Source organism: Phoca vitulina, unplaced genomic scaffold (assembly GCF_004348235.1).
Source record: "Phoca vitulina isolate PV1807 unplaced genomic scaffold, GSC_HSeal_1.0 scaffold21, whole genome shotgun sequence".
NCBI classification, from domain to species: Eukaryota; Metazoa; Chordata; class Mammalia; order Carnivora; family Phocidae; genus Phoca; species Phoca vitulina.
In genome coordinates this window covers 1,680,115-1,701,945 of record NW_022589724.1, presented here as the reverse complement: position 1 = coordinate 1,701,945, position 21,831 = coordinate 1,680,115, and the positions used below count along the sequence as shown (strand labels likewise).

The 21,831-nt window shown below is 49.4% G+C and overlaps 1 protein-coding gene across 1 annotated transcript in view; it reads left to right on the top strand.

Moving 5' to 3' along the window:
* GABBR2 (gamma-aminobutyric acid type B receptor subunit 2) overlaps nucleotides 1–21,831 on the top strand; it is a 339,457-nt gene that overhangs the window by 103,538 nt on the left and 214,088 nt on the right. The window contains exon 2 of the mRNA XM_032418347.1: nucleotides 2,569–2,706. Within this exon, the coding sequence (XP_032274238.1) occupies nucleotides 2,569–2,706 (138 nt within the window). The remainder of the gene's footprint in view (nucleotides 1–2,568; nucleotides 2,707–21,831) is intronic.

Sequence of the window (21,831 nt, the reverse complement as noted above, 5' to 3'; positions counted from 1 at the left end):
AAATAAGGAGAAAGATGTGGACGCAGAAGGAGAGGAGAGAGGGCAGATACAGGAAGACTGTCAGAGGGCTCCGTCACGCATGCGACGGATTCTTGCCGAGGCCCCTGGGTGAGCTCTGGGGGAGACGGCTGTGAAAGCAGTGACAAAAATCTTTGCCTTCGGGGGCTTACATTCTAGTTGGGAGGTCAATCTACAGGCAACAAGAAATAGACAAGATGATTTCAGATAATTTTAAGAACTGCCTTAGGGCGATAAATAAGGTGGCATGTTAGGGTGTGACTGGGGGTGGGGGACATTTTGTATAAGGGGACAGTGATGACTTCTCTGAGGGGGTAAGAGCTATGCGGAGACCTGGATGATGAGAAGGAGGGAACCCTGTCGAGAACCAAGTGAATACTGTCCCTGGCAAAGAAAACAGGAAGTGCAAAGGCCCAGAGGCAGGAAGGAAATTGCTTTCCATTTCAAGGAGCAGAAAGGAGGCTGGTGAGCTGTACTTGGTGAGCAAGGGAGAGAGTGGAGGGAAATCAGGTCAGAGTGGGAGGCAGGTTGCACCTTGTGTCTTCTTGTATCCATTATGACAGGGAAGGTTCAGACCCTGGTACCAAACCTGTAAATGATACAAAATAGTTATTATATAACCAGTTAGCCTACCACGTAGAGCCTTTGCTAGCTGCCCTGCCTAAGAGTCATCTGATTGGGGGAATTTAAGCCCCAGGCACCTTACAGTTCTCTACAACTGACAAGATGTGCCAGCCTGTAGTGATTTTCTTTTCTGTCCCCAAAGGTTATTTTTATTGCCTTATAGGACGTTAACCCGTTTTGTATCTAATTTGGCAATCTTACCTTATTTCTTATTTTTCCATTCACTATAAAAATCCCTGTCTCAAGTTTCCTTTTGAATCCACTTTGTCATCCTGCAGATCCCCCTATTAATGAGTTAAATAAAAGGTTGACACGTACCCACTATCGATTTTCATAAAAAGTATGTTTTTAACCTTTTGAGAATTATATTCTGCTAGGAGTTGGGCTTTAAGCGCACTGAAAGCAGGACAGTCAGAAGGACCGGTTTATGTTTTACAAAGCACCCTCCGACGGCGGCTGGGTGGTGAGCAGGCTCACCTGGGCCCCCGGGGAAGCGAGAAGCCCGGCCGGGCGCCTAGCTCTGTACACGGAAGAGATGACCACATGGCTTGAATGATGGAGGTGCAGGTGGAAGTGAGTCCTAACTGACTCCCGATATTTGAGGACAATATGTCCTTGTTCATTTCCATACTGGATCGCCTGGATCTGTTTTAGGGCTCGGTTCTCCGCTCTAGGATGTGAGCGCCTGGGCAGGGGGCCGGGTCCAACTTGTATGCTACTAAGTACCCAGCCCTGGACTGAACACAGCAGTGCATGGCAAGTGTTTGCTGAGCGAATTCTTCCCCCTAGATTCTCCTCCTCCTCCTCTTCCTTTTCTTCCTCCCCTTCTTCCTCCTCCTCTTCTTCCTTCTTTTTTTATTGTGATAAAATATGCAAAACATAAAATTTACCATTTTAACCATTTGTTAAGTGCACAAAAGAGTGGCATATAGGTACATTCACATGGCTGTGTGACCATCACCACCATCGGTCTCCAGAATGTTTCCATCCTCCCAAACTGACACTCTGTACCCATTAAACACTGACTCCCCATTCCCCTCACCCCCAGCCCCCCCAGCAGCCACCATTCTCCTTTCTGTCTCTATGAATCTGACTCCTCTAGAGGCCTCATCTAAATGGAATCCTACAATAACTGTCCTTTTGCATCTGGCTTGTTTCACTTAGCATAATGTCATCAAGGTTCATCTGTGTTGTAGAACGTGTCAGAATTTCCTTCCTTTTTAAGGCTGAAAAATACTCCGTTGTGTGCATATGCCGCATTTTGTTGATCCCTTCATCTCTTGATGCATATTTGGGTTGTTTCCCCTTTGGGCTGTTGTGGATAGTGCTGCTGTGAACATGGGTGTGCAAATACCTCTTGGAGTCCCTGCTCCCGGTCCTTTGGGCTGTCTACCCAGCAGTGGAATGCCAACTCGCATAGCAATCCCAGTGAACCTTTTTGAGGCCTTGTAGTACTGTTTCTTCCTGCAGCTGCATGTTGTACGTTCCCACCAGCAACGTGCCAGCATCCCAATTTCTCCACATCCTCGCCAACACTTACCATTTTGTGCTTTTTTGATGATCGCCATTCTAATGGGTGTGGATTTGTCCCCTTTTGACATGTAAATGATTCCAGGAAGGGGGAGACCCCAGAGTGAGGCATTGGGGGGCCCTTTCCTCTGTGTGCTCTGCCGGAGAGCCAGCGGTCCTGGATTGGGAAGGTGCTCAGCAGGAGGAGAGCCAGGATGGGGGGGTTCCAACATCACACTCGCTGAGCTTATAGCCTGGGCTGCTGGCTGGCTTAGAGAGAGGCCTCCCAAGTGGGGGAGCTGAAACCCAGCAGGTTTCCCATGAGGAAATTTGTTTGTGTGAATCCACCGTTGGGCCCCTGTCCCTGGGGAAAGCTGTTTCTAATTCGGGCTTCTCTTTCTGTCTCTTGCTCTCCAGTGTGATAATGCAAAAGGGTTGAAAGCCTTCTATGATGCAATAAAATACGGGCCGAACCACTTGATGGTGTTTGGAGGAGTCTGTCCATCCGTTACGTCCATCATTGCGGAGTCCCTCCAAGGCTGGAATCTGGTGCAGGTAAGGTCCGGGTCTCACCTTTGGTTGTCTTTGGCCACCAGTCTTTTGCAGGAATGGTTCCTTGTGCAACATGGCTCCTAAGTTGCCCAGTTCAGGCCTCCCTGACTCTTCCCTGGATGAATGATTGCCCAGCCCCCCGCCACCCCACCTCCTGGTCTGACCCCCCGGGCCTGTGCTGGCACGGCCCGCATGGTGGGTCTCTGTGAGGTAGCCCCAACACCTCCGCTGCATGTTTGGAGTCCTTCAGTGACGTCCTAGCCTGACTCTGTCACCAGTGTCCGGCCAGTCCGCCTGCCCAGTGTCCTCTGCTGTCCCTGCCACTCCCTCTGTGCCTCGGCCCCTCGCAACCACCCACCCTTCCCCAAAGGCGTCTTGCACCTTCGGGCCTCTGAGCCCTGCTCTCACTGTTTCCTAATCAGATGGGCCTTTACCTACTCGCTGCCAAGCCCCCCTCCCCCACTGACGGGGTCTTGTCCACCAAGACTGCTCCCCCCCCCACACACACACAAGCCTTTGCTGGGGCTCCTGGCCAGGGTTCACTCTTCACACTGGCTAACGTCATACACCAGCCAGCCAGGGAGTGCATGGCCTGATGTAGGCGACACTCACCAGCGTCACTTGTTGTTTTGAACGGGAGAAGAAGAGTGTGGAAAGATGAGGGGTGGCCCACGCAGTTGATCATGTCTTTGCTTCAGCCATCCAGCCATCCAGCCATCCAACAGCTAGAATTCTGCGCCTGGGATTTTGGTAGACTCTGGGGAGCCAGTGCTGACAGGACAGATAGGCGCCTACCCTTCCGTGCTAGGAGGGAGGTAGGCAGTGAGCAAGTAGGCAAGTCATCATCTGAGAGCTAACACTTGTGTCATATGTGTACCAGACTTAGAACATACCAGACACTGTTCTGAGCGCTTATTTGCATTGATGCAATCCTTATACCTGTTCTGTGCTGTAAGCACTATTATCATTCTCATTTTATGAATCAGAAGACCTGGGCACGGAGGCCTAGTGACTTGCTCAAGGACGCTCAGCACTTAGGTAACCGAGCAGGGGTTTAAACTCAGGGAGTCTTGAGCTGAGACTGTGGTAGGAAACAGCCAGGACGGAAATAAGCAGGGTGATGAGACTAGTGGTGACCGCCCCAAGGCAGTCAGGAAGGGCCTCTTGGCGGAGGTGACATTTGAGCTGAGACCCAAAGCGTGAGAAGGAGCTGGCTGGGTCGATGGAAATATCGATGCAGATGGCCTGTGCTGGGAAAGAACTTGGCTCATTCAGGGAGTGGAGAACGGGGCAGTGGGGCGGGAGCATGGTCAGTGGGGAGCCGGGGTGAGAATGAGGAGGCCAGCGGAGCCTGACCACAGCAGGATCTGGTTTCCCTGCAATCCTGTTGACTGAGGAGCTCGCATGAGGTGCTGGGGGTAGAGCCCCGACCTCACAGCTCAGAGGGAGGCCGGAGCTACCCGTGACTGAGGTATGAGGAGGAAGGGGGTGAGGTCCCAGGGAGGGCCATGCACTCAGCCCAGGGGCAAGGAAGGCTTCCCAGAGGAGCAACGTGGGGCTGGCTGGAAAGGAGGAGAGGATGTTGGACAGCTGGAGCCGTGCAGGAGACCATTGCTGGCAGAGGAAACGGGGTGCTCAGGAGCGGGAGGTGGGGGAGTGCGTGGGCCTGGGGAGCAGTGAGTCATTCACTGTGGCCTGAGCAGGCCATGCTGAATGCGGGTGGATATAGCAGGAGATGAGGCCCGAAGAGCAGCTCGGCATGCTCTGGTGCAGACCGAACCACGTGCCTGCGACCCAGCGCCACTCACCTGGCTTCGAGCCCTGTGGCTCCTGCAAACAGCCGTGAGACCTCGGTCGGGTCACTCTCTCTGTGTTTGAGCTTCCTTTCCTGAAAACTGAAGAGCTCGCTCCACTCCCTAGGCAGCAGGGCCAGGCATTCCCCTGTAGAATCAGGGGAGGGAGAGGACTGATCTCATAGGACGGCTGTATGGATTCAGGGATGAAATTGTGATTAGAGCCAGGCCTGGCCCATCCTAAGCACTAAGTGTTCCTCGTTGTATTGTCACCCCTGCCCTGCCTCCTACTGCTTCCTGAGTTGAATACCTCGACTCCTCAGCATTCTGGGTCTTTCTTGCCACATTGTCCCCCCCACCCACCCGAGATGCCCCATTCTCCCCATGCCTAGTGTGTCACCCATCCTTGGAGACCCAGCTTAAATGCTACCTCTTCCAAGAAGCCCTTTCTTACTGTACTCTCTAAGGTAGCCCCTCGAAAAATTCTTTTTCTCACTTCCCTGCATTTACTTCTAGCAGAACACGTACATAGCCCACCCATCGTGCCCTCTGCCTGTCCCTCTCTTAGGGTTTTGCCCCAGTGGGGGCATGTTTAGCTGGGTTGTACGCTCCGTAAGGACAGAACCTGGCCCTGAGTTCCTCTTGTTTTTCCTAGTGCTTAACACTCCACAGACATTATTCTACGTCTGTTGAATGATCAGAGGGGTGGAGGGAGGAAGGAAGGGATGGAGGGTAGAAAGACCTGCATGCAGATGGACATTTTGCTCAGACATGGCAGGCCAAGTTCCCTGGACAGTCCCCACACAGAGAGGAATCAAGGGAGCTTCCGCACCTTTTCATAGCCTCACTTGGAATGGTTTGCTCCTCAGAATTCTCTGAGGAGCTCCAGGAGGGAGTACAACGCTGAGGACTCTGGCTTGCCGGCCAGAGCGACCTGGCCTCAGCATGAGCAAGGAAGGCCTCCAGCTTCGAGAAGTTGACAAGACAGGAGACTGGGTTATGAAGTCGGGACCGTGTTAGTTATCACTGCATAATGAATCATGCCCAAATTTAGTGGCTTGAAACAACAATAATCATTATTGCATTATTTCCTTGGGTCAGAAATTCAGACGCAGAGAATGGCTTATGTCTGCACCATAATGTTTGGGGTCTAGCTGGAAGATTTGGAGACTGGACTCTAGCATCATCTGAGGGCTTGACTGGGGCTGGAGGATCAGCCCCCCAAGCAGCTCCCTCACATGGGGGGACACATTGGTGTCTCTCCTATAGGTCTCTCATAAGGCTGCTAGAGTGTCCTCATGTGGCATGATAGCTGGCTTCCCCCAAAGCGACTCATCTAGAGACCAAGGCAGAGGTGGAAAAGTCTTTTAGGACCTTGCTTCAGAAGTTGCACACTGTCATTTATGCCTTATTCTCTTGGTCATACAAATTAGCGCTTATTTAGTGTGGAAGAGGACTATACAAGCTGTAGTGGGAGGTGAAAATCACTGGGGCCCATCTTGAAGGCTGACTACCACAGGGAGGAGGGATTCTGGGAAGGAGGCAGGATCGCAGGCTGCCCAGCAAAGGAAGCTCCATGCTGAGTCCCTTTTCTGTTTTGAGGAACTCCTGCTCATCCTTCAAAACCCTGGATAAGTACCTCTTCCTCTGTGATGCCTTCCCTGATCCCTTTCCTTCTGTGCCTCCCATAGCCCCAGAGTGAATTAATTGCTCCTTCCTCAACAGAGCCTGCTCTGTGAAGGCCATCTCCCACAAGCCAGTGTAAATTGGTTCTTGTGGGGAGGGAGCGAAACATCCTACTCTTTTTATGTACAAAACACAGAGATACATACGGTACATAAGTAGATCTATAGTATCTGTGGCATTAAAATTTCATGAGCGGTGCAGGGATAGGAAAACATGTCTATAAGGGCTTCTCAGGAGAGTAATGGCGAAAAGAAGATTGGGAAGCGTGGTTCTACGTCATGTCTGTTGCATCCGATATTTTGTCATTAAAGGAATTACATTTTGTGGGAGATGGTTTATTCTATTTCCGGGTGTCCCCTGCTAGAATATAAGCTTCTTGGGGGGCAAGGGGCCCCCATTTTCTTTGTCCCCCAGTTCCCAGGGCCTAGCACAGGGCCTGGCACCCAGCAGGTCCTCACTGAGCGCCGAACTGACCTAAGTGCAGGGCGCGGGCTGTGGAGCCTGAAAACCCTCCGTGGCAACAGTTTCTTCCCAGCGTGGACGTGACCGTGGTGAGGTGGAGGGCATGGGAGGGAACGCAGATTCTCGGCCCCCACTGCAACAGGATCACTCTGCATTGCTGCAGGCAAGCACGGCCCACCACTGCCCTGGACATCTGCGGGGGGACTGCATAAGGTCAAGGGCTCCAACTGCACACTGATGGGGCCGCCAAGGGGCAGGGAACTGGATGGTGCCTGGCAGTTCGGAGAGCTCTGGGGACCTTGGAGGCAGAATCACAGGATGAGCCCAGGAGAGTAGACTTCTCCCAGCTTGTGGAGCCAGCCGAGGAAAGTGGAGCAACAAAGATCAGGATCTTGATAGGAAGTAGCCTTCGAGCTTCTGCCTCCCTCCACGTTCTGGGAAGGCAGACTCTGGGGACCTCCCGGCCCCCTCCCCACCTCTGAGAGGCTGAGCTGGCTTTAGAGATGGTGCAGGGGCTGGAGGAGTGGGCCTACATTCACTCAAGGGATTCAGTAATCCCTTAACTTATTCAAAACTGGGCTCCCAAACAGAGTTTCGCAAATGGGAAAATGCATGTAATTTGTGTAATTGAAAAGGAGCTCTGACTGCCCTTTGGGGGAACAATGCTTGCTGGACAGCCTGGAATGTGTAATCAGTTGTTTCTGTTCCCTGGTGCTACAAAAATAGGGATTCGCGCGACGGAGGGGTGAAAATTCAGCCTGGTGCCAAAATCGGTTAAATTTAACTTTTGCCTTTTGCCGGGCTTCTTGATTCCTGGTTGTTGCGTCGAGAGGCTAATACTGTTTAAGTCATGATGTGAGTCACTCGGCCACTGGGGAGCGTCAGCTCAGCCAGCTAGATGCGAGGACCTTCTTAGAGTCCAAGCTCTGTCCCTCCCTGACCTGGTCAGACGCCGCCCTGGGGGAGCTCAGAGCTGGGCCTCCCTGGCAGGGACCTATCAGGACACAGGCTGGGAGGCGTCTGGGAAGGGGCAGGGTCTGGCCCTGGGAGACAGCATGTTCAGACTGGAGGACACACAGGACGCAGGAGTCTTCGCCTCCAGAGCTGCATGGCTCTGTGAGAGATGTTGCTGGTTCTCAGTGGTATAGGTGGGGAGATGGGGGAGCAATGGCTGAAGTTAGTGGGGAGCAGAGCTTCCACTCCCTGCAAGCAAGCCCTTATTGCTGAAGGCATCCAGAATGGGGCAGGCTGCCTGGCTGTGAATGAGGGGGTTCCCTGTTGCCTGAAGTTGCCCGAACATTCCAATCTCATCCAGGCCTGCTGCCTGGGAGATCTAATACAGAGAGTGAGCATAGAGCAGGTTCCAGGCTCTCAAACTATATTGTAAGAGTCACTTATGGGGGCTGGGGATGGGCTTGTGTTAATGCAATTCCCGGGCTCCACTCAGCGGGTCCAGGCTAAGGGATTCAGCAAATGCCTCAAGGGCTGTAGATCCACTTGTTGCCCCAGCTGCCATTGCAATGCCTACAGCTCAGGCGACTTAGATGCAATTAATTCTTGGAGTCTTGCAAGACCGGGCACGTTCACCTCCCACACCCTGCGACTCTACGGCCTGGGACCCCAGGGACTCTAAGGAGTGCTCCTGGTCTCCAGAACTTCGGGGTATGCTGCCCCTGTTGGGAAGAAGCGGGGCAAATATCCCAGGGCTGCCAGGACGAAGCCCACAGTCCCAAGTGTGGTCAGAGGTTGCTCTCACCCTGCCCTGCTTCCTCATGTCCCTGGCCCCAGACAGAGTTCTCTCCACCCAGCAGGACTGTGCTCGTTCCTTCTGGTGCAGTTTGCTGCCCCTTTTCCTGTGAAGTCCCCCATTCCTTGTGCTGTGCCATTCCCCCCCCCACTCCCCCCACCCCCCGCCACGGCATGTGCTGCCCTGTGCCTGGGTCCGTCTTGGTTTGGAGCTGCCTGAGGCCGGGGTCTGCTCTCATTCAGCCTCGTGCCCCCGGCTTGACGCCGGCCTGGCTCCCGTGCTGAGGGGTACTGGGGGAGTACTTGCTGACAGAGGCCTGGACGCCTGCCTTCTAGGCCTCAGTCTCCTCCCGAAGGAGGAGGGCAGATCATCAGAGCCTGCCAGACATGAAGGGACCCAGAGTGGTCCTCCACCTGCAGCCCCTTGGTAAATGAAAGCGGAGGGAGACCCTAAACGGCCTCCAGCTCGGCCCCAGCCCACATCTCCTGTCTCCGGACCCCATGTTGTCCTTTGACTTTTATGAAGACCCCCTCAGAATCCTGTCCTCAGCGTTCTGAAGGGGGTTTGCTTTTGACCCTACCTTGCGCTTTTCCCGAGCAGTTCTGCTGGCCTGCCCCCAACCTAGGCTGTCCTTCTGCGAGCATGGGGCCTGGGGAAGAGGCAGGAGAATTTGGAGCCGAGTCGGGGGGCGGGGGGCGGGAATGAAGGCAGGGCAGCTGAAGCCAGAGATGCCAGCAGAGCCCGGGGAAGGTACAAGAGATGCACCGAGAGGGGGTTGACCTCCTCAGAGACCAGGACAAAACTCCTTCCTTCTTGGGAGCTAGGTGATAGCTGCCTCAGCTGGCAGACAGAAATATTCTCGCTGATGAAAATAAAGGCAGGTTCCTGAAGGGATAAAGGGCTGCTCGCAGGAAAACGCAAACACTATTTCGTCAAGAACCGTATCCCGCAGAGCCCGTCCCTTAAAAGGCAGCGCAGCAGATATTAAATTGTAGATGCGTTTGTGCTGGCACCTTCCCAGCCTCCCTCGGCAGCCCATCCCGCGCCGCGGTGCTCCCTCCAGGACCGGGGGAGGGACGGTTCAGCTTGTGTGATGGGGCTGAATCCGTGGGGACGCTCCTGCCAGGGAGCGGAGGGAAGCAGGTCATGCAGACAGGGGAATGTTGACTCTGTGTTTGTTGAAGTGTTGGCAACTACGGCCCAGAACATTTAGGACTTGATTTCTGCAAAATCTAAGTCATGCTTGGTTTTGACATTTAAAAAACCAAATCAGTGAAACCCCCCCAATCAAGCCCTTTGCTATTTACTGAATTCTGGCGTAGTTCTAAACTATGGGTCAATGCCATTTGCATCCTAGGAACAGGAATTTTGTCATCTGATTTGATTGTCTCAAGTGATTATCGTATTAAAGCTGTAGGTTGCCTGAGAAATCAAAGGGTTGTTTTTGTTTGTTGTTGTTGTTGTTTACTTAGCTGTGGGTTGTGGAATTTGAGATAGATTCATAGAAGGCCAGAGCTGGTAGGGTCTTGGCAAGCATCGGATCCAGTGTCCCCATTACACAGACTGGGAAACAGAGGCCCAGCATGGAGAGGACCTTGCTCTACAGTTCTCACAGTAACAGCAGAACTGGGTCCCATAGCTCACCCTCCAGTGCTCTGCAATCTCCACCAAAATATGGTTTGATTTTTCTCTCTCTCAGCCTTGCTTTTCTTTTATGTACAATGGGACCAGCCTCTCGTGTTTCATGCCTTGTGGGAATCACTGAAGGCTTTCCCTTTTAAATGAAAGCACTTCTATAGACTATAGAACAGTAGTGACCGTTGCAGTGACAGGGACTTCTCCACCAGAAGCAGATGTCCAATTACGGCTCAGAGTTTTAAATCACCCCATTTTGCATCAACAACCAAGGTGGTTTACTCTGGCACCAAAGACCCTGAAACCAAAGCATCCTGGGCAGGATGGGGGCTCTTTAGCAAGACACTCAGGCTGTACACGGCCCCCACTTCTCAGCCCCCGGGAGTCAAAACCCACCCAGCCGGAATCCTGCTTCCGCCCAGCCCACACACGGGGCGGCCACACCCAGAGGTGGCTGGGTGGCCAGGCCGTGGACCTGATGGAGACCATTCAGGAGGTGTGGTGTGACGGAGCACGACGGGAAACCCCTCCTGCGGCTGCTCTCTAAGAAAGACAGCAGAGGCCAAGAATCCAGGCCCGGCTGGAGCCATTTCTTGGCGCTGGTCTCCAGAGGGGCCTTTTAGTGTATTAATAATCTATGAGATGCTTCCACCTTCTGGATTCACAAGAAAGAAAAGAAGGTGGTGCGAGAGAGGGAGAAGGGGTATTAAGGGCACGCACCGTGGGCCAAGCAGAGACTATGGGTGGGCCTCCCTGATGGTGTCACTGGGTGCCTGGTGCGGGGAAGTCCAGTCCTGAGAGCGGGCTGAATGTCATGCGTGTGGTCAGGAAAGGTTGGTAGCTTTTGATGTGGATACAAATGGATCGGAGGAAATATGAACCCTCTCCAGGGATCCGGGTAGGACCCGCTGATCCTCTGCAGGGAACGAGGGGGTCTGTTCTCATTCATGTATTCCCTCGCTGACTCGTGCTCACAGGTATTTATTCATTCCCTCACTCAAGCGGTACGATATCTGCCGTATGCTCACCCAGGCTCTCGCAGACTGCTGTTCCTCCCACTGCCCAGCACTGCCACCCCAGGGCAGGCGGACACGGCGGAGAGGCAGTTTGGTGGAGCAGCTAGAACAGAGGTCTTGAACCCAGATGCTCTGGGTGGTCATCCGTCCTGTGTCTCTCCTTGCCCAGAACTGGCTTGGGCAAATCAGCAGCCTCCTGGAGCATCACTGAGCATCACTTGCGAAATGGGCGAAGTCTGCCCTTCTCCAGGGACTGTTGAGAGCATCCGACAGGACAGGGTCATGGAGCAGGGTAGAAGCACTCTGCAGACTGTAAAGCCCTCGACAGACTAAGGTTAATATTAACCGTTACCAGTGCTTTCGCCGTCTGAGGCGCCGCCAGGCCCCAGCCAGGGAATTCCTTGAAGATTTATGTCTCCATTTGCCTCCAGATTCAAAGTCGTGTGGATGAAATGAACTATCACAGACCATGAAGGCGATTCAGAAGAGTGAAATTAAAACAGAGAACCTGCCGGAGAGGCAAAACAAGCCCAAGGCAGCTAGAAGAGGCACAGCTGCTCTTCTGGGTTGAGTTTTCACAGAAGCAGAGGCAAAGAAGGGCATGGTGCTATCGAGCGAGCGCATGGCGGTTCCCAATCTATTCCTGCCAACGACCCAACCCATATCCTTCCTGTCCGGCTGGCAAAAGATTCAATTCAAGGTTCTGACCCCCATTTTTAATTCAAGACCATGGTATCTAAAGCAATATCGGTTCCCGGCGTGTAAGCCCAATGGCCGCATTGCTGATGCATCTTTCTCTGCCTCAACCCCTTTCTGGAAATATGCGGGGTGTAAATAATTCATTCTAAATAAATAAATCACTCACACTACTTATGGTTCAGCTGATGCTGCTAGTAAGCAGCACAACCGCAGATTACATGGAGTTGAGTCGGGAATTACAAGTTGAGACTGGGAAGACCCAGAGAGGGAACCGGGCAAGGAACTCCCTGCAAGAGGACAGACGTGTCAAACGGTGTGACAGCAACCTCAGAGGGTGAGAGGATGGAGATAATGTGGACAGGAAACGCGGAGCAGGAGAGTCTCAGGCACACGGGGCCAAGTTGGTCAGCCTGGCCAGGCTCTGTCCTACTTCTGGGAGCCTGGGCCTCGGGCACGTCAGCTTCCGGTGACTCTGACGCACAGCGGGCGGGAGGCCCTGCCGGAGGGGGGCTAGCCACCCTCGGGTGGACACTGGGCCGTGCCTGGTGGGCATGCTGAGAGGGGATTAGGACACCAGATGAGGGGGTTAGACTCCGCACTGTTGCCCACGTGTACCTGGCCGTAGGACTCATGGGGGGAGGGGGAGGAGTGGGGACAGGGCACGGGCTTGCTTAATTAAGAATCAGATTCCCAGGTCCACTGATCACATCCTAGGGAGGACGCCCGAGAAGCTGATTTTTAACAAGCACCTTGGATAGTTCTGATCATCAGGGGACTTGGGGAAATACTGGCCTAGAGATGCTCTAAAGCCTTACGGTCCAAGGACCAGCAGCAACACCTGGGAGCGTGTCAGAAGGGCAGACCCCTAGGTCCCACCCCAGACCTACTGACCTTGAATCTGAATTTTGACAAGATCCTAGACGATTCTTGCTGATTTAAGGTGCCTGGGGTCTCTGCAGGCAGGCGTGTCAGCTGAGGCAGAAGGGTTTGAGGGTAGGTATCGAGACCCTGGAGGGGACATAAGGGAAATACCTACAAGTGAGCCCCCGAATCTACTTGCAGAATGTCAGGGGCAAAAGCAGGTGCAATCAGTATTTCGCCACCTTTGGACATGCCTGCAGTCAGCATCACGGACCTCAAAGACTCTTGTCAAACTGCGGTGTGGACAGAGCGTGTCCTGCTTGAGCCTCGATCTGACACACCAGCCTGAGAGTCCTTTCAGCCAGCAAGGCCCTTGACCCCATAGTGGCCAGGAGCACACAGAGGGGACCTGTGGCTCCCAGTAAGGAGCAGTGGAAAGGGCACGGGGTCAGGGTGAGGGGACCTGGCTTCCCATCCTGACCCTGCCATCTCCCAGCTGAGTGGCCTTGCACAAACCACTTCCTGTCGCTGGAGCCTGAGCACTCTCATCCATAATAGTTCCGCTTTCCTCCTAGGACTGTGCTGATGCTTGCGTGAGGTGGGCCCTGGGGGGCTTGGTGGCTGCTGGCAGGTGCTCTGGGACAAAAGCACAGGGTTTGTGTCATGGCATGGCACCGACTGCCCTTTGTTCATCCCATTCCATAAGATTGTGCCCAGAGGCCCAGAGGGGCTAATGTGCTTAGTCAACTTGTAATAAGGACCATCTCTTGGGCTTGGAGTCACATGGGCTGGGGCTCATATCCAGGCTCTGGCACTTACTAGTTGGCGACCCAGGGCAAGTCACTTAGCCTCTACCAGTCTCGGTTCCTCATCTGTGACATGGCAATGGAATGGCAAACCCTGGGCTGGTTATGGGATGAGATGAGACACTCAGGGTTCCTGGTACCATGCTGTGCACTCCACCTCTCTCCTCTTCAAGGACCAAGGTGGCCTTCTGGTCTACCTTCCAGGAAGAGGGGGGGTCCTGGGATCTGGGATCAGCTCTCTGGGACTAGCGATGTGGCTTCTGCGCATCCCTTGCCCTCTCTGGGCCTCCTACTATAAAGGTAAAGGGTTGGGCCAGCTGATGATGCCGTGTCATTTTTCCCAAAACCTTGTAGCTCAAAGTCATCAGCACCTGCCTTAAACCTCTTGTCTTCCCTCTTGTGCCTTGCATGTAATTCCCTCCTCTAGGGGCTCCTGGGTTGGGTCTGGGATCCCGGGGTTCTGGGATTGAGCCCCGTGTCGGGCTCCATGCTCAGCAGAGAGTCTGCTTCTCCCTCTCCCTCTGCCCCTACCCCTGCTTGTGTTTTCTCTTTCTCTCTCTCAAGTAAATAAATAAAATCTTTTTAAAAAAATAGAATGAGGAAAATAAGATGCAAAGATCAAAGAGACTTGCCCTGCTTCCTGCTGTGAACAGACCTGAGGCTGTGGGAGTGGGATCTCTGGAGGCCACATAGGCTCCCTCTGTGTCCCTGGGATCCCCCTCTAGTCTACCTCGGTGAGGAGGCTCCTGCCTGGCAGCAAATGACCACCCAGGCTGGCTGGAACTCAGTGCAGACCTGTGTTCTCCCTGTAAATCCTTCATCTCTCTCTCTCTCTCTCCTCTCTCTCTCTCTCTCTCTCTCTCTGTCACACACACACACACACACACACACCACTTTTAAACCTATTCCTTGTCCAGTAACTTGTGTATAAAAAATAAATGGTTCCTTTGAACTCAAAAACTAGATGACTGGTTGTTGGTGAAGATCAGTAACTATGCTAAGTATTTCAAGCATATAGTACTTAGAGTTCTACTCTGGTTGGTTTTTATAATGAATGGATTGCCTTTTTTTTTTTTTTTTTTAATAGAACCTGGCCTACTTCAGTGTTGAATTATACAGAAGACTTTCGCTTTGGCTCTGTTTACCAAGAAAATTAAATAATTTATTATTTACCTGATGCAGAGACTGAGCTTTATAAAGTGGGAAGCGCTCAACCTGAGACAAACAATCCTGGGTCAGATGATTATTGAGACGTTATGCCCAGATGCCGACACAAGCATAGTGTTCTCAGATTTCCCCCAGGTTCCCACACGAGCTGCCGTATAACACTGTCCTGGTTACTTCTGAGATGGAATGTGGGCTTTGCATGTACTGGGAATGGCACCCTTGTTCATTCTGAGTGTCTTCTGAAACTCCAGGCCTGTTGCTAGAGTCATGGGGACATGGACCAGCCCTGATCCAGCCCAGCAGCCCCCACTAGCAAAAAGGGATCTTTCCTGAATTCCCAGGTCGATCACCACTTCTTTGGGAGGCCTTTCCAGCCAGATCACGGCCTCCAGTGGACACATCTGTGACACCTATCTCCCTGCCTTGTCATCGAAGGTTCAATGTTCTGTTCAGTGTAGAGCTTACTTGGTAATTGTCAGTCCCCTCCGTCAGGGGCAGCTTGGGGGGTGGGGGTGGGACCGCATCTCCCTTGTTGGCAGTTGGAATCCCAGAGCCCAACATATGGCCTGGGATCTAGGAGAACCTCCAGGAATCTTTGTTTTTGTTTGGTTTGGGGGTTCTGTCTTTCTGTCTCTCCTTTTTATGCAAGTAGCATTATGAATTCATGGATCTTTAAAAAATACATTAAATGGGCTGTATTCCAGTCAGTCACAGACATTATTTTTTAACACAGTGTTGTGCTGCTCTACTTAATATTTCTAACTTTCCTCTAAATTTTCTTCCAATTTTTTGGAAAATGTTCAAGCCTGCAAAAATTAAAAGAAAGTGCAGTGAATATCCCATACCCTTTGCGTAGGGACACCAGTTGTCTATGTTTCGCCATGTTGGTCTTCCTCTCCCTCTCTTTCCTCTGCCTCCCCCCGCCACTCATTTTTTTGTTGAAGCCCTTGACGATAGTTTGCAGATGTAACGACACTTCACCACTAAATATGTCAGCATGAATCTCCTAAGAACAATTATATCCTCTCATATCACCATAATATAATGATCACACCTAAAAAATGAACTGTGATACGATAATCTTACCTATTATGTGGCCCATATTCAGATTTCCCCTTGTCCCCAGAATGTCCTTATTGCCGTTTATTTGGGGGTGGGAGAGACCAATCAGGTAGCATGCAGTCTAAGTCCCGTCACGTGCTTAGTCTCCTTGAATCTACTACTTTTAATCTCCTACTTTTTTTTTTTTTTTTTTTGGCTTTTGGGACATTGACCTTTCTAAAAGGCCCAAGCCAGTTGTTTTAGAAAATGTTCCCAAATCCCAAATCTGGGTTTGTATGATCATTTCTTCACAGCTAGATTCCAGTTAAACAGTTTTGGCCAGAATGCTACCTTTTTTATATACCATGTTCTTCCCGCTGCTTTGAGTCAGGAGACCCACCTTTGAACCGTTCTCGATGATGCTCAATTCGATCCCTTGACTAAGGTGGCATCTGCTAGACTTATTGTAAAGATGCCTCCTCCCCTTAAGTAATCTGTGGGGTGAAACTTCGAGGCTGATGTCCTGGTTCCCCACAATCTTTTACCAGATGGTTTGAGCATCAGTTGATGGTCCTGGCTGAGCCATGTTACATCGGGGCTGCAAGATGGCCATTTTCTGACCCGACTCCCTACCCCTGCACTGAAGCTGGCATTCTTCTCTACAGAAGAGCATTCCCTTCTTTGATGCTTTCTTCCCCTCCTGCCCCCTTCTCCCCTCTTTTGCCTTTTCCTCCATTTGTCTGGTCACTTAATATTTTATCTGCCTTAGCTTTGGAACCAGCCATTTCTCCAAGCATTCCTGATTCTTTCTGCTGGGGCATCATTTTTAGGAACCAAGATCTGGGGGCTAGCTCTGCTCGTTGCTCCTGAGGTTCACTGCTTCTAGGTTTTTCTTTTTTCCAGTGGACTGAACTAGAAAATATACTTCTTAATGTTTTAAACAAAAACATTTAAATTTGAATATGACTACAAGGAGATAATCACACCCATCTAGGACATTTTACAAGCCACCTGGCCTGGATTCTTCAGGAAGGTTAATGTTGTGGAAAACAACAAGTACAACAACAGAAAGGCCAGGGACTGTTCTTAGATGAAAAGAGGTTATAAAAATATAGCAGCCAAATGGGAGGCACGAATGCTGATTAGATCCTGGTTTTTAACAACTGAAAGGGCATTTTGGGGAAATTGAAGAAGTCAGTGTGGACTAACCATTGGATGGTACTGAATTGCTCTTCATTCTCGTAAACGTGATAATGACACTGTAATAATACCATAGGGGAATGTTCTTAGGGGGTGCATTCTGGACTGATGGGAGTGAAGTGTCAAAGTTTATAATTTCAAATGCATCAGAAACAAAAATGTATGTGTGTGTGCATCTCTGTGTATGTGTGTATACGTGTGTATGTATATGTGTATTTATAGAGAGAGGAAAGCAGATGCGGAAAATACATGGTGAGGGGTATATGGTGTTCACTGTACTGTTCTTTCAACCTTTTTGTAGGTTTGAATAGTTTCACAGTCAAAAGCTGTGAGTGTGTATGTGTGGGTGGGGTGGGGGGGTAGAAGGACACTAGGTGTCTCCTAGTCGGACAGCGAAGATGTATCCAGAAGTCTCTTTACAGATTTTTCTCTGTGTGATTGATATACTTGTAAGTGCCTTTGTTTTCAGTTCTTAGGGATCGGTTTCTTTCTTTTAGTTAATTTTATTAATTTTATTTTTAAAACCTCTACAACTTTTAGATGATTCCACAGTAAAAAGTATGCAATAAGTAGAGAATTTCTGGACCCCATACAGCTTCCCTCTGTTCTGTTCCATGCCCTTCCTGTAGATAGCCATTTTTCATTTATCCCTCCAGTGTTTCTCATTCCAAATATACATAAATGTGTGTTTTTAGTCCTCTTCCTCTTTCTTACGCAAAAGGGAGCATACCGCATATGCTGTCCTGCACTTTGCTTTTTTTCCCTTAATTTTCCCAGAGCTGTCTGTTTTGTCAGTCTATAAAGACATTCCTTATTTTTTTTTTTACAGCTACATAGCACTTCTCGATGTGGATGGACTGTAGTTTGGACAGCCAGTCCTCTATCAATGGACATTTGTGTTGTTTCCGGTCTGTTGGAATAACCTGGGCCACGTTGTCATATGCGTGCCTGTGTGAACTGGGGATGAATTCCTGGAAGGGGGATTTGTGGGTCAAGGGAATGCATCTGTAATTTTTCTACAAAATAAGTATTTCCTGAATGAGTGAGAAAACTAATGAAAGAACTTGATTAAGAAGAGCAGAAAGAAAAAGGCTGGTATCCAAATGGAGACATAAAACAATTAGACTGAGTGTCTTGAAAGAGGCTGGTTTCAGGCCCCTCTCACAAAGTCTCTAAGTGCAGCAGTGTTCATTCCCTCGCCAAAAGAATGAATTCCTCCTTGGTCTGTAAATCAAACACAGAATTGCAAAGTCATGAAAGGGTAGAGCTGAAATAAAAAGCCACCCAGTGCTATCTCCTTTATTTTAACAGTTAAGCAAGGAACCCCAGGCCCCGAAAGAGGAGGGGGCTGGGAGAAAGGTGGAGAAGAAACCCCGCATTCAGCTCAGTTCCATCCAGTGCAGTAAGCAGTACATGAAATATCTGCTTTAGAATAAAGCGTACTTGTTTGTAGGTTCTACCAAGAGTCAAATGTGAAATTGCATTACCACGAGCCCCTGAGATAATACATAGAGAGCGCAGGGGTTCAGACCCCTGAGTGCTTTCTGTCGTAACGACATCGCCTTTCACAGAACTGTCTTAGTGTAAATGGATTTTGTTCACATCTTTTGTGTTATTCTAGGGCATTCAAATGTAGTCATGATGATAAATCAGATCGGGTGGAGGCTTGAGCTGTGTGCGTTCTGGCCGGTGATGTGGGTGGTCATGTTTGCTGAGGAGAGTCTGAGATTACATAATCCTGGTGTTGGTGGCATTCTGATTGGATTCTGAGCAGGCAGCATGGAGCAGCAAATGGGGTTAGCCCAGCCCAGCTGTGGACTCGGGCTGTGAGCCTGGGCAAGTCCCTTGTCTGCTCTGGTCCCCCGTGTGTAAAACCAGGAGTTGGACCAGTTCAGGATGGCAGAGAAATGAATGACGTTGGTGCCCTTACCTCCCCGTCCTGTGCTAATTGCAGGCATGACTAACTGATCCCCTCACGCTCTTCACTGACTTAAGCCACGTCTCTGGCCGCCACGGTCAACCTGCTCGTGACGTCACATAGGCTCGAGCCTATTTACCGTCTCTGGCGTGGATGGTGACTTAGGATTACCAGATAGGATCCAGGTGCCCAGTTAAAGTTAAATTTCAGGCAAATAAAGAATAATCTTTTAGCACAATATGTCCCCAGTATTGCTAACTATGGCAACCCTCTTAGGCCATTTCTACTTGTACAGTTATGTATCTTTTTTGAATGTAATTCATTTCTTCCATTTGAGAGGTCTGTCTACCCCCTTTGTGGCACTTCTGATAGTGCTCCTTCTCCAGTGCCCAGATAAGAGCCTAGCTCATTCTGTATTGTTTAAATTCATATTATGACTTAATTTAATGGAAAGTGATGGAGATTTGAGTAGGAGATTTTTATTTCTGAGGACTGTATATTCTTGTAGGACTCCTTAAGGAACCTGCAATCCCGTGTTTCCCAGACCTCAGAGACCCTTGGGTCTACCACTTGTATTGTTAACTGATTTAGGATTTTCCTTTAAATGCACTCATCCTTTTATTTAAATACCATGAATGAAAAATCAGTATCATTTTTAAGAAGACGGTGTAAAAGTAAAAAAAGAGAAAGCATACCTATTAAGATATAAAATAATAATCTGGGGCTGAACTAAAATCACTGGGTTTGCCATCAGCAGACACCAACTCGTGCAAACCCCCTGCTGGTTTGGGAATCCCCTCCATAACCCTGTTAGATAGATGATTCTTGAGCATCTCCTTGAATACCTCCAGTGATGGAGAACTCAGTACTTTGCAAGATTTCGATTCCTTCTTGAATATCTCACTATTAAATATTTCTTCCGCATATTGATCCACATCAGGCTCCCTGAGACAGTCATATATGGATCCTAGTTTTCTCTCTGGGACCCCACACACTAAGTTTGCTCCCTTTGCATTCATTCATACATTCATTTATCAACAAATATTTGAATGCTTCTTCTGTGAAAGCTGCTAAGAGAACTGAGGGACAGCAGGGAAGTCTCCCTGGAGGAGGTGGCCATGAGCAGGCCTGGATGGATGAGTAGGAGCTGGTTGTGAAGAAATGGGAGGATCCAACAGATAGAAAGGTTACATCCTCTTTCACTGCAAGCATCGAGGTGGGCCCCAGCACACCTTTCTCCCACTATAGATGTGATTGCAACCTATCCACTAATTAGAGGTGCTAAACTGACATGAGGAGACATGATTTTTGCAGGGTGGTAATTAAAAGGCTGTTGGCTTCACAGCTGCGATCACACGAGAGCACTTCTTACCCATAAAGACATCAGCTGAAAGCAAAGTGCAAAGGAGCTGAGGAAGCCAAAGAGGATTCTAATGTAATTTGCTAATTTCCTACATTTGTCACCTGTACAGCTGTGAGGGGAAAATAGAACATTTTACCAGAAGTTTAAGAGAAAATTAAAGACATACATCCTAATTGTACACAATTAGACAAGCAATATAATCATTATTATTTTTTTTAAATTAACAAGCCATTTTAAATTCACTCGATTAGGATTTAGAAGGCGATTGATTTAGAATTATGTCTCTGCCTGGTGGCAGCCACGCCACAGCGAGCAAACCCATTCATTCACCGAAGCATCTCATCTGTGAAATGGGTATAACTCCTCTCCACTCCACCCTCCTTGGGGTTGAGGTATTACCGAGGGGAAAAGCTCTGTGAGTTAAGAGGCCTTTCATAAGGGTAAGAAACACCCTCTAATCCCCATAACGTCTGAGTCTAGAAGTCATGATCTGACATTAGCCATCATTCTCCTCGGATCCAGAGATGGGAGTGGGGTGGGGTATGTCACCCTGCATTACAGAGAAGGGGACAGACCCCAAACAGTGGAGGAGGGTTCCTGAGTTGCATAGTGAGCAGTGGAGTGGGCATTCAGACCCAGCCCATCCGCACTGAGGCCCTGAATCCCTACCTTATGGACCATACTGCTTTCTCAGCACTGTCTTGGTTTGGGTGTTTCTCTGTTTTACTCCCATTTCTGACTTAAATAAAAAGGAAAGAAAGGATTTGAGGAAGTAATATTTGTTTTCCAAACTTCTTTATGTAAAATAATGAGAGAAATGCTGGGGCAGGGAAGGAAGACGTAAAAATCACACAAGGTTATATATAAAAGAGCAAAAAAGTAAATTACTTTACAATTTAATATTTGCAAATAAATAAAAGCTATTTCTTAATCTGGGTGATGGGCAGTTGGATATTGGTTTTGTTATTACTCCTTAAACTGAACATATGTATTTCATACGCTTACACGGTTAGACATAGTTTATATATCATGATAAAAGTTTAAAAAGAAAAATATGAAGAATTTTCTCTTAAATAAAAAAATATATATATACACATATGAGTTTTGTTTCATATAATTGAATTGGACCACCCTAGGGAATCAAAAGCATAATAAGCCAGTGATTCAGTATTATTGTTGTTTCTTTTAAGCAGAATTTTTTTTTCTCCTTTCTTTTAAATTGCCCTAGTTGCTTTCTCATCTTCTACTGGGTGCCTCCCTAAGAAACAGCTTTGAATATTGGAGAGAGAACTGCATGCCAAAAACGAAAGTCCCAAGTTCAAGCCCTTGCCTTGCTACTTGCTAAAGCACAGCTTTGAGCAAGTCACTTAACCTCTCTGAGTTTCAGTTTTCTTATTTATAGAATGAGAGTCATAATGTCTACTTTACCAACATGGTGGGTTTTTGTGAAGATCAAAGTTAGACTAAAGAAGTAAATGTGTTTTAGAAGCTGTTAATTACAGAGAGGAAGTATAGCAGTCTGTGGAATGAGCAAAGGCTCATGCAGTCTCCCTGCTCTGCCTGTTGCTTGCTGTGTGACCAAGTGCAAGTGACTCAACCTCTCTGAGCCTCAGTCTCTTCATCTGAAAAGTGCAGATCATAATAGTGTCTACCTCGTAGTGTTGTTTTGCTCATTAAATGAAAAAGTGAATGCTGAGCCCTTAATGCAGCGTTTGCCCCATGGCAGGTGCTCAT